A 13,593-nucleotide genomic window follows, 5' to 3' on the forward strand; every position below is an offset into this window, starting at 1 on the left:
TGATTGGCCTCCAACAACCACAACCATTTTCCTTTGTGCTAGGTATGACTACAACAAGGAGATTTCTCCCCCAATCCTCACTGACTCTAGTTTTGCTAGGGATCCTTAATGCCACACTTGCTCAAATGTTGCCTGGGTAGTTGCTCTCACCTCACCTCTGGAGTTCAGTTCTTATGTCTACAAAGGTCAGGAGCTGAGTGGCCCTGATGGAACAAAAACTGAGCACATGTCAGCAGATTATTGTTGAGTAAATGCTGCTTGTTGGACTGTTGATGATACCTTCCATTATTTTAAAGATGATCTCAGACTGATGTGGCAGCACTTGGTTGGTTTGGATTTGTTCTGCTTTTTGCAGACAGGACATAGCTGGGTAAATGCCAGTTTTATAGCTGTACTGGCACAGCTTGGCTGGGTTGTGGCCAATTCTGGAGCTCAAGTCTTCAGTTCTATTGCTGAAATGCTGAGGGCTCACAACCTATGAGATGTCCAGTACCTTATCACTTAGGAAAATGCAAGATTATTCACTTTTGTAGAAACAATAGGAAAATATTTTATTATCAGTTAAAATATATATTTTAAATGATGGTGTCCACAGGCATCTAGATGTCCATGAATACAAAACAAAGTTCACATGCAGGGGACAGCAATGAGGAAGACAAATGGCATGTTGATTTTGTTGCAAGTTGGCTGGAGTAAAAGAGTAAGGAAACATTGCTGCAATTGTCAAGAGTTTTGGTGAGACTACACCTGGAGTAATGTGTTCATAAGGAAGGATAAAACAGGGAGGGGCTTCACTAGATGAGGGTTGCCAGTGAGGAGAGATTGAATACAGTGAACCTATACTCTCTGGAGTTTATAAGGATGAGCCACGATCTTATTGAAACACACAATTTCCCAAGGGCTTGACAGGATAGATGATGAGAGGCTATCTCATATGGCTAGAAAGTCTAGAATTAGGAGGCACAGCTCCCACTACCTATAGTACTGAGATAAGGTGAAATTTCTCCACTCAAGAGTTGTGAATTTTTGAAATTCTTTACCCGAGAAGGCTGTCAATAATTCACTCATGGCTGCTAGAAATGGAGAATGATCCTAGCCAGCAATTTCATAAAAGTCTTGCTGACAAGTAAAATTCAAATGGTTCAAGGTAGACAAGCTTTGCTCTAACTGAAGTTTTTATCGGTTGTTCGAACCCTATAAATGATCACAGAATTTGCTTCAAGGCAGTTTGAAACACATTCAAGGAGATTGATAGATTTTTGAACTTGGAAGTAATTAACGGGCTCGGGTGAGAAAGTAGAGTTGAGATTGAAATTGGCCAAAATGTAAATGGATTATGGAGCAGGCTCAAGGGGCCATGTGGCCAACTCCTGCTCCTATTTTCTTATGTAGAAAAATCAATACACATTGAAAAGAGGAGATAGCACAGCAGCGAAGAGAACACGCAGGATGAGCCAAAAAAACTTCCTATCATGCTGTGGTCGGTAAGTTATTTACAAGTGCTTGATTACGTGATGCACTGCACAGCTTACATCAACACCGAGGGTAGATCTTCCCATAGTAAAAATGTGCCAGTATCACATGATTTGCCAGCCTGACAGTGTTTAAATCACATTTTAACTTTTACTTCCCCATCAAAACTCCATTATAACTCTGATCACATTTAAGTTCCTTGAACTTTTTCCTACATATACCATCAGTTCTGTTGCTCCAAAATAACACAAAATTCAGAATACTGAACTGTTTGGCAACACTCAGAATAGTTTCAGACATAATCTTAAATCAGTTTAAATTAGTTGTAAACATTTACTGTCTATCCCCAAGAATCCTATCCATATGTACCATTACAGAGTTGGATGCCTATTGCCAATGTACTGCATGAGATAAAAAGGCAACACTATTAATAACATCTTCGTAACAACATCACCTACTGGAAAACTGAAGGTGGTAAATCTACCATCACTTACACTGTCCACACAGCACAGGTAACAGTTGTACTGGGTAAATGTTGCTGACCATTTGCCATTGCCAAAGCAGTAGATTACAAATGTGATGCTTATAAAGTATTAAGCACATCAAATACTGAGTTTGGGAAATTCATTCAGCAAGTTTGTAGCCTGTATGTATCCACTTGCCCTGTTGGTTTCAAACAAATTTGGGTCTTCAAAACAGTTTCAATAACTTTCCAACCTCGTTAACCTGCAATTACCTTTTGCAATGAGTCTGAATACAACTCTGAATAATTAAAGGCAGGGGCTATATGAGAAAATGTTGGATATTACCTTTAACGCAAATGCCTAACTCAGGCCCTTTCCTGTGTCCTAGTCTTGTAGGAGCTGATCCCTGCAATCCTCTCAGCCACCAGGGGGCCAACGATTCCAATAATTCACTCACGGCTGCTAGAAATGAAGAATGATCCTAGCCAGCAATTTCACAAAAGTCTTGCTGACAAGTAACAATTCATACGGCTCAAAGTAGCCAAGCTTTGCTCTAACTGAAGTTTTTATTGGCTGTTGAGCCCTACAAATGATCACTGAATTTGCTCCAAGGCAGTAACACAGATTCAAAGCCACTTATTGTTCTTGTGCCAATCTTCCTATTGAGGTACCTGTCAAGTTGTCCAATCAAATTTTGTAGTATACTTGGAAGAAAAGTGGTTGTGTCTTTGGATCTAATGCCTGTGCAGTTCCTTCCTGAGCTAAAGCTGGTACCTGCTCAGATGCAGGCAGGGTTGATGCAGCACATAGTTATACCTTTTATCAAGAAAGGGTACTGGCTCAATTCTGAAAATATGTGAGGCATCAAGTTTGACCAATCTTCAAATTTTGCCACAACTTTGGATTTTTTCACAAATCAGGTCTTTCTCCAAATCCCACGACAGAAAAGCAGGCACCTACGGAGCAAATCTCCCATCCCCCTGTGGGCTGAGAGATTGTCGCATTGGCCAATTCGTGGGGTTCATGCCCCAGTAGATGTCTCCCAGTGCCGGATTTCTTCCTGCGTCAGACCCACGTCAAAAAACTGCGGGGAGGCACAGACATTTAAATGGTCATTTGAATATGATTTCAATATGATTAGCGGGCCTGGGATTGAAGTCTCTGGGCCCACTAGCATCTGCCACCTCCCCCCACTATTGGAGCGGGGTTTCGAGTAACTCCCCAATAACGTGCAAACGTGCATCAGCGGCCTGGAGTGAAGGGGGGCAGTCGGGGATTTTGGTTGGTGGGGAGGTGGCATCAGGAAGAGAGGAGGAACAAATCGGCACTGCAGGTGGCTGGCCAGCAATCAGGAGGCTGTCACTGTGGGGCCATTGCTCATGTGCTGAGCTCAGCACTGACAGATTGGCGCGTGTGCAGTAGCCCATTCAGCATGCTGATTTCAGCCTCTCCAGTGGGCAATCGACCCCACCCCATGAAATTTAATGATATTCACACTCGTGGTCTCTGCAGTGCACAGCATGTGGGAGATTCTTAAGCGAACTCCCACTGAAAAGAAACATGAATTGCTCCAGTTTCCATGCGAAACTGACACATTTGTTTGGGAGAATTCCATCCTTGATCATGTAAAATGCAAATATTTTCCACCAAAATATTTATCAACAATTGGTGCAGAAGTTAAAGAAATCACACCTTCTTTTCTTTGCCCATTTTCTTTTTCCCTCTTCCAAAGAGACTATTTTCTTGCTGGCTTCTATTCCACTTTGTTGGTTACATTCTTAAGATTTTACTCAAGAGACAGCAAGTCAGTTCCAGGCTATTTTAACACGGGAGGCATCATAGCAAAGTCCAATACTAGTCTCACCTGATGGCCACACATGTGTATTTCTAGCTGTATTGGATAACAACCAAGACTGGGAAACCTGATTAAATTTCTTATACTTGCACCAAGACTGCACAGGCCAATTATGAAGTTAGTTGATGCCCTGATTGATATCAAGTAATTTAGCATAAACTCAAAATCAAAATAGGGAATTTGCTGGTCTGATGATACTGGTGCTCACTGGAATAGCTAAACAGAGCTTGTGTAAAAAAAAGTCAGCAGAAAGCAACGTGGATACATCTCAAGGAATAAAATTTCCAATGAAGTTGCAACATTATAGATTTTACTTTGCATCACTGTTACAATAATCTGATACTTAGATTCTCTTCTACATCATAGAGGATGGCTTTTGTGCACAAGGTTAGAATGAACATCAGTTCCTCCCATAATCCAAGAGTGAGGTTCATATTAACTGAACTGTAACATGTGGGGAAACCGTGAAATGCACTGCTGCATTTTTTGAGTAGAAATACTCTTAGTCCCCACTACTCACAGCAAATGTGTTGGTGTTAATGCAATTTGCACCTATTTACAAAAGTAAACTCACATATTCTTTACTTAACTTCTTTAATTTTTAGCATTTGACTCCAGAATCTCACCAGCAAAAATGAGGCTGTATGTTTGTCATGAAAGCAATATTGTAAATATTGAGACATCACAAGGTGCCACATACTGTATTGAAAGAAACTAACATTCACTGCAGTTTATGTAATGTACATTAATATATTTTATGAAAATATATTTTTGAGAAAAAGGTCTCTTCACTTTTGATTGAAACTGTTTGAAGAGCTGCCTTTGGCTGAAGAGTCTTTTGAACAGGTAAATACAGGTTAAGAGTTTATTCCTCTACCCAAAATAGCTGAAGTGCTTCTTTGATAATTGACTCCTGCAATAATGAAAAATGGTCAACAGTATTTGGCCAATATTAGCAGCTCCACATGATAAGCACAGATAGCGTCAAGCGGTGAGGGCTGTATTAACATGCAACACCTCATTTTTCATTCTTTTCACGAGGATCAGAGTGGAATTTGGATTGCCAAGGCCCCCATTCAATGAGAAGCTCCTAAAAATCAGCACCAAGTGCCTCATTTACAGCCAGGCCAAAACTTTGTGTGTGTAAGAGTAAGCTGTGAATATGTGAATGCAACCCTGATGCAAGTTACCCAAAATATTCACTGTGCCAAATTTCATATCTTCACCTCAAGTCATGCTCCCAGCATTAGATTTGTCTATGTTAAAGTGGACACATAACTGACATACAGCCTGGATTTCTTCTTAAAGTCAAGCTAATATTTAAATAATTCAACTTGAAAGCTGCTTCTCTCATTCATTTGAATTTTAGGACTGGTGTGTTATGTATGTTTTCGGGCCCGTGTCTTTTGCCATTTTTGTGAAATCCTTTTGTGTCAATGATTTCTCTGCATCCTTTTAATTGTTGCTGATTTGCAACTTAGAATCATTGAATAGTGCCTATTTCCATTCTCTTTTAAAAACTATTGATGATTCTGCTTTCACCAGTGTTTCTGGCAATGTATTCCATGCACCAGCAAATCCTCAGACATGAAAATTTATTTGGTCCTTACTTTATTATTATGATGATCTCATATTTGATATTTTAGTTAATCTCTTCCATATTCTTAATGTCCTGTCTAAATAACCTGTTTACAAATAGATGAATATTTTACCTAAAGCATAACCAATGTTTACTGGGGACTTAAAAATATTACCTCAGCCATTACATACTTCGTCCTATTTGTCAAAATGGAGGATCAAAACTGAGAGAAAGTAAAAATAAAGAAAAAGAGAACAACTTGCATTAATACAGCATCTTCATGAAGTGTAATCAAACAAAAATTGACACCGAGTCAAAATGGAGACTTGAGCAGAGGGAACCAACAGTTGGGTCACAGCGAGAAATTTTGAGAGACATAAAGGAGGGATGGTGGAGAAGTAGAGGTGTCCCAAAGCTTTGGGTTAAGATGGCTGAAGGAACAGCCACCAACTCTGAGACGATGGAAATGGGAAATGGAAAGGGGGCCCATGTTTGTTGACCATTTAGGACTGAGATGAGGAGAAATGGCTTCACTCAAGGTAGCAAACCTGTGCAATCATTTACCAGACAAGGTTATGGAAGCCAAGCCACTAAATGTAGATAAGAAATAGATAGATTTCTAGACACTAAAGCCATTAAGGCATATGGGGAGAGAGTGGAATATAGAGGTACAGGATTAGCCATGATCACATTGACTTACAGAGCAAGTTAAATGGGCCAAATAGTCTATTCCTATTTCTATTTTCTATGCTTCCATCTGATGGCCCTGGAAAGGATGCAGAGATAATTTACTGGAAACCTTCCAGAAATTAAAGACTTAAATTATGTAGTAAGACTAGAGGAACTGGTGTGGCTCTCCTGCTTGGAAGTAAAGACAGTCCCTGGTTTCTTTCCTTCAATACCAATCATCTCTGTGAACTCCTCATTCCAATAAGTATGAGGACCTCATGAACTTCCTTGTCATTAAGAATCGGATTAGCTCGTCAGTTCCCTTATCCCCACCCACTTCCCCCCTCCCATTAAGTCAAACTACCCAACCCCCTCCCCAAATTTCCTTCAACAGCACTTTCAAAACCAATGAACCCCACCAGTCTTGGAACTACACAGTATTGTTATTCTTTCACTGTACCTGGGAAATTACCTTCCTTACAGCATTAGGAGAGTACCTACACCAAATGGACTGCAAAAACTCAAGGAAATGACTCACCATCACTAAGTGCAATTAGAATCCCTACAGTACAGGAGGAGGCCATCGAGTCTGCACCGACAACAATCCTACCCAGGCCCAATCCCTGTAACCCCTCATATTTACCCTGCTAATCCCAGGAACTAATCATAAAAAACGTTTGCTAGTTTCTCTGCAATCATCTAAGTTTGCTCAGTTAATCGCATTCATGAGATTCGCCCTCAATTCCCTCATCCCTATTCCCATTTTACTGACAAAAACCCCATTTCTTTTCTTGTCCCTTATGCTGGCTAACATTGCAAAAAGTTCCTCTGGCACTGTATACCTCTCCGTCAAATCTGCCTTCATCAAGCCACTCAAACATTCTGCCCTCAGCCTTTGCATGAGAAAACTGAAGAACTTTCTTCATAAGAGCAAGTTATTGAATCTGCTTCCAATACCTTTTCTGGCAGAATGCTCCAGATCATTATAATTCAAGGTGCCATAGGATTCAAGAAGTGAAGCAAGGATTTGATAAACAAGGAATAAAGGATGAAGAAAATGCCTAAATGCAAATACGTGAGGCAGCTCTGAGCTTGTACTAAGGGGGGACAGAACCAAATGGTAAGAATATTACCAACGACCCCAAATTATAAAGAAGAGCAAAAGCAATGCATACAGAATGAGAATGATGCAGCATAGAAGGAGGCCATTGAAACCTTTGTGCTGGAAAATGCTTTGAAAGAGCAAAGCAATTAATTTCAGATCCCCTGCTCTCTTTCCATAGTCTTCCAGATTTTTGTACATCTAAGTAATTATTCATTTTGTTTGAGAAGAAGAAGGGAGATTTGATGTCAGTATTCAAAACAATGACGTTTTCAACAGAGTAGATATAGTGAAACTATTTCCAGCGATCGAAAGTTATTAACCAGAGACAAATTTAAAGTGAATAGCAAAAGAACTGGAGGTGACCTGAAGACAGATCATTTTTATGCAATGAGTTATGATGATCTGGAACACACTGCCTGAAAAAGTAGATTCAATAACTTTTGAAAAGTCTGTGACTGGCTCTGTTCTCATAAAAGACCAAACCTGAAACATTAACTTTCTTTTCTCATTAGATGCTGCCTGACCTGCTGAGTGTTTCCAACATTTTCAAACTTCCAGTTTCTGCTGTATTTCATACTGGATTCCCTTCTCCACAGCTAACCTAAACTTTATGATACTATAATCATGGTCCTGTAAATGTCCCACCACTGATACTTGATCCATTTGACCCACCTCATTTCTCAGAACCAAATCCAGCAGTGCCTCGTTAGTCCAGAAACATAATGACTTAGGAAATTCTGAACTCAGTTCATAAACTTTCTCCCCCTCTGCCCTTTATGCTATGACTATCCTAGTCCATATTCCGATAATAAATGCCTACAATTTATAACTATTGTGTAGTTTTCACATTCTCTAATTTTTAGTAGCTACAGGGGCAACACCTGATCAAGATCATCCTGCACTGAAAACAGGAAATGCATTACAAATTAAATGAAGAATAGTTGGTTTTAACAACATGACAGAAACTTGGAGATATGGTCTGAGTAAGCAGTGGAAATTACATGGAAGAAAGGTGTTAATCGGAATTCCAAAGCTTAGCAGATTCTTGCAGAGCGTTGGAATTACTGTGAAAAACATGACCATATTAGAAATCTTTAATAGGAACACTAGTCGATAATGAGTTTACAAAATAAGAAAAATCACCAGCAAGAAAAGGAATGACTGTACCATCAAATCTCTTTAATACATACTCTGATTTAATTAAGAAACATATTATAGATAACTTAATAGTTGATCTCAAAATCAATACATGTATATAAATGTATAGATATGAATATGAATTTAATATACATACGAGAGAGAGAGAGAGAGAGAGAGAGAGAGAGATTTGAAAAGGTTTGGTACAGAGACTGGTTAAGCGAGGAAAGCAAAAAGCTAAGAAAACTTTCCAAACTCTGAACTATTAACTGAACGATACAGAGTAAAGTAGGGTGATGAAAATTGATTATTTCGTTATTGACATTACAAAAACAAAATAACGGAAGTTGTTAAATGGAAAGCAGCAATTGTGAAAGAGTGCAACAACATGAAATTTTTATGTAACCATAAAATCAAGGGGGTGATAAACAGAAGAATGCAATTATGTTTTCTGAACGGCATTGTGAAAAATTGACCTTCAGGGTTTAAGTAATGATATAGACTAAAAATGACCTGGGTGAGAAGAATGACTAATTAGAGAATCCAAATGAGCAGACGAAAAAAGAAGTGATCAGGTTGCTAAGAACAAGTATTTAGAACTCAATGAAATGGGCTGGACTGCGTGTGCTTGGAAATATAGATGGTAATAGATCACAAAGTAACTAAAGGACAACATGGCTAGATGATGTGAAGAAGAGAGGACTTGTGTGGAGAAAACATGGAGTACTGAAAAAAAGATCATGAACCTGAAACACTGATTTTTTTCCCCTTAGATTCTGCCTGACCAGCTGAGTATTGTCAACATTGTCAAATTTTCAGTTTCTGCAGTATTTGGCGTCTGATATTTTTCCCTCCCTTGTATTTTTCCTCCTCCATATCTAATCTAAACTTTATGACAGAATGATCACTGTCCCCTCAATGTTCCCCTACTGACATAGAATCATACAGTGCAGAAGAGGCCTTTCAGCCCATCAAGTTTGTACCGACATGCGAGAGACACCTGAACTCCCACCTAATCCCATCTAATACTCCAATGAAGGATCTGAGGGTTTTTATTAAGGTAAAGGTGTTAGATCAGTGCATGTCGGTGTTCTAATTTGAATTAAGAAACAAATAATATAAGAATGTTGGAATTTTGAGCTATAACAATCAGCAACACAAGTTCAGATGCTTTGAATTAAGAGTAGATTGTGCCTGTCAATGCTAGAAAGTTTATGTTAATCTTATTCCTTAGTTCTCCCATTAGCCTTTCTTGCCTTGCTCTGAGGAGATCCCATGCATAACTTATGGAACAAAAGGTTAATTGAAATGTGTCTAGCTGCCTTTGTCCCCACTGCCCAAGTACCATGGCAAATTTCTCATTGAGATTCCTTGACTGATGTGATCCATCTGACCCAGCTCATTCCCCAGAACCAAATCCAGCAGTGTCTCCTTGCTCGCCGTCCAGAAACATATCGATCTAGAAAATTCCAGTCACCAACCTCCAAAGAGGAAAGGCATAGTGGAATATACAGACAAAGAAAACACATCCCCCAACCTACTGTTGCTTCCTAAATTAATCTGCATCTTTCCTACAACTCGATCATCTCAAGTCAGATTTCCATCCCTGTTAAAATGACTATAACCAATTACACAAACATCTTTTGTAACTGTGGCCACAGTCTTTACAAACAGAGCGTTTTGGCAGTGCAAACACAGTGGAGGAGTGAAACTACCTCAAATTCCTTAGTACCAGTGATACATTCAAGCTCAAGAGCTTCCAAGCAACAGGAAATGTAAATAGCATTAATTGAAATCAGACCTCATCAAAAGTGGATGGTCAACATGGTAGCACAGATTACTCCACTCAAACATCAAATTAACGTCTGATGTATAAGCTAGTTTTACTTACATGTACTCAATTACAAATCAGAGTTCGGCTTCTCCAACGTCAATATATTCACATTTCAGAACACAAGATATTTTAAGCCAACTTGCCCGATTTGCATTTAAACAAATGCTTGTGGGATAACTGCTACCTGGTGCATTCTCTTTGGCAAAACCTCTGCCAATTAGAGTCCACTTGCCAAACAATCAAGCACCTCTTTATCGTGTAATATAAATTGTTACTCCCTTTGAAATTTGATATTCTTGTGATTCTGTCCTGATGAGTGCAAGATGAAAAGCTTTGACAGCACGTCTCTTTTCAGCAATACATATTTGTCTAAGTATAGCTTACTTGAAGCACTTTTGGTTTGCCATGGGTAGCACCCCTGCTTCTGAGGCAGAAGCTCAAGGAATGAGCATTCATAATACAGTCAAACAAACTGGAGTGTCAGTTTGTGAAGCCTTCCACACATGTCAAGGCAGGTGGTAAAAGAGGAGATTCTTGGCCTTGATCATCACTATCACAGGTCCAGTCTACAACATGTATGTAAAAGTATATGCTGCACAGCAACTCAGGATCCCTAGTGGGCTAGTTGGCTCAACTGACTGGACCTTTAGGTGTGGATCTGATGCCAACAGCATCACGTTTGATCCCTGTTCTGACTGGGCAGATACAGGACTTGCCTCCTTGCCCTCGCTGTGATGGAGATTACAGCACTGTGAGTCGGACCTGCCTTTGAGCAAGAGAAGATGATGATATAGCTTATTTAGTTTGAAGCAAACAGTGAATAGGCCAAATTCGATTCTGTAGAGAACTAAATTACAATTGTACTGCATTGTACAGACAGTGGAGCTAATTTATTGCCAAGGTCCCTGAAACATTACATCAGATTCCTTGAGATGAACCAGAAGACACCACTGGCAGCATATTTTGCAAAAGATTTAAATGTGATGCAATTCAGATAACAAAAGAATAGACACTCTAATGGCTCATTCAAAAGGGTGTGGTCCTAAAATCATCACAGAGACAACCAAAAGCAGTAACCCAGATCCCATGATTCTGTATAACAGCACGTCAAAACACTAACAATGCACCAAGTGCTAAGCAGTTTGCTCCAGCAAGATCCCATGTTCAATCATGTGTCTGTGGTTGAAATATTTAATTTCAGAAAGTTTTATTATTGATGCTGGACCTGCACAGTGTGTCTCCACCAATAGATGGTATAAAGAACATCACTGCATTAGTGACAAATACTTACACCAACATTGTGCGCAGTTTGAGAAAGTCGTTATGTTCTGGGTTCTCCACTTCAACCACACCCCATGGGTAAAGGCGACCTCTGATCTTTTTACCTTTCACCTCAATCAGCTGGTTGGAGCCAATCACAGCAAAGGGAACGCTGGCCTGGAAGGAAAAGAAAATTTGAATTTGATGGGTGCAAGAACAAGAATAGGCCATTTAGCTCCTTCTACATATTATGCTAATCACATGGTGGCTAATGTTCATCTTAATCAACAGCTGGGTTTTGCAAAGCTTAATCAAAAACTATCAATCTTAGTTTTGAAATTTTCAGTGTTCCCAGTCTCATCAGCTTTTTTCAGGAAAGGGATTCCAGATTTCTAACATAAGTGCTTCCTGTCATAATTCCTCAAAAGCCTAGCTCTAGTTTTAAGGTTATCCCTTCGTCTTCTGGCTTCCTCACTAGAGGAAATCTACTGACCCTATCAAATCCTTTAATCTTCTACACTCAAGGGAATACAATTCTAGTTTATGAAACCTGTCCTCATAATTCAAACCTTTTAATCCTGACAACATTCTGTTGAACCAGCACTACACTCCCTCCAAGTCCATACATCCTAAAATGCAGCACCCACAACTGAAAGCAATGGTCTAGATTGGGTCTAAGCAGAGCTTTATACAACATCGGCATAACATCTATGACTTTGCATTCCAGGCTCCTTGACATAAAGGCCAACATTCTATTAGACTTTTAAAATGTTTGTATTTGACCTGGGCTTTTCCTGATTGTGGTACTTGGACCTTTAAATTTCTCTTCTTCTCTTAGTTTGTAATGTTCAGCGTGAATTCTATAAACCATTACCAAACAGACTCTTGCGAAATATTGCGGCTGCTGGAATCAAACAAATACAGAAAATGTTGAAAAATCTCAGCAGGTCTCACAGCATGTGGTGAGAGAATAGAGCCAACATTGAGTTTAGACAACCTTTTCTCAGAAGTCTGACTAAGGGTCATCTAGACTCGAAACGTTGCCTCTATCCTCTCCCCACAGATGCTGTCAGACGTGCTGAGATTTTCCAGCATTTTCTGTTTTTGTTTCAAAGAGATCCTTCCAGTTTTCACATTTACAAATAAAGACAAAGGAAGCTAGGAATGCCAAAGTTTCTCTGACTACAAGGATTGTCACAATTGAATTTCAACTGTCATGAGAAGCTGGTTTAAACTTGTGTGAATTACCCTCCATAGGTGAGGTGGGTCTGTTTCCCCTTGGAATCATCTACACAGCTATCAGGTCTGCTTGCCTCATCACGAACCCATTTGAAAATGAGTCTCTCCACTTTTCCCAAAGCCCACATTCTCTACACCCAAGTGGAAGTTGCACCAACTCCACTCAGCAAACTCGCTTTCCACAGCCAGCTCCACTAGAATCCAATCACTTGTGCAAGATGTTAGTCAGTCACTACCTATTCATTAACGTCTTACCTTCAGAATCATGGTCTGCTCCTTGAACTCCTCATCCTCATCAGAGTCTGCATCAGGCAGCTGGTAGATTCTAATACCATGCTCAGTGATCTCATCAAGGATCTAAGGAACAAATTACAATTAGGGATCCCAGAAATGTGATAAATAAGCAGGATGGAAAATTTCAAACTTTTTATGGAGATTATTAAACTGGAGAGAATTGCATTTTAAACAGATGTTGTTGCACATGAGAAATGCTAAGTATTGAGGTGATAGCAAACTTAGAAGCATACAGCATAGAAGGGAGTTATAGTGGACAGTGATTAGCACAGCTGCCAAATCTGCATGGCCATGCTATGTCATCAGTGTCCATTAGTGTCGTCAGGGGGACAAGTAGGGTAAATACGTGGGGTTACAGAGATAAGGCCTGGGTGGGATTGTTGCCAATATAGGATTGTTTGCCAAATGGCCTCTTTCTGCACTGTAGGGATTCTATGATTTTAAGATCATTCAGCTCACCCTGCCGGCAATCTGAAACATTCTCCAATTAGTCCCACACCCTTGCTGTTTCTGCAAAGTTCTGCAGATTTTTGTACTTCAATTATTTATCCAATTTCCTTTCGGAAGTTAACCACCTCAGGCAGTGCATCCCAGATCATCAAAACTCATTGTACAAGTAAAACTTCTCACCTCCTGTTTGGTTCTTTGCCAATTATTTTAAATCTTTGTTTTCTTTTTACCGTC

General features: G+C 39.7%; 1 protein-coding gene across 2 annotated transcripts in view; it reads right to left on the reverse strand.

The window, feature by feature from the left end:
- LOC145355970 (septin-2) overlaps positions 1-13,593 on the reverse strand; it is a 121,627-nt gene that overhangs the window by 40,845 nt on the left and 67,189 nt on the right. For both annotated transcript variants that reach the window (XM_080208504.1, XM_080208505.1), the window contains exons 8-9: positions 12,871-12,972; positions 11,408-11,553 (exon numbers count right to left, since the gene is read on the reverse strand). In XM_080208504.1, coding sequence (XP_080064630.1) covers positions 11,408-11,553; positions 12,871-12,972 — 248 coding nt within the window. The remainder of the gene's footprint in view (positions 1-11,407; positions 11,554-12,870; positions 12,973-13,593) is intronic.

The sequence above is a fragment of the Carcharhinus amblyrhynchos genome, chromosome 20 (genome assembly GCF_965287045.1).
Source record: "Carcharhinus amblyrhynchos chromosome 20, sCarAmb.v2.hapA, whole genome shotgun sequence".
NCBI classification, from domain to species: Eukaryota; Metazoa; Chordata; class Chondrichthyes; order Carcharhiniformes; family Carcharhinidae; genus Carcharhinus; species Carcharhinus amblyrhynchos.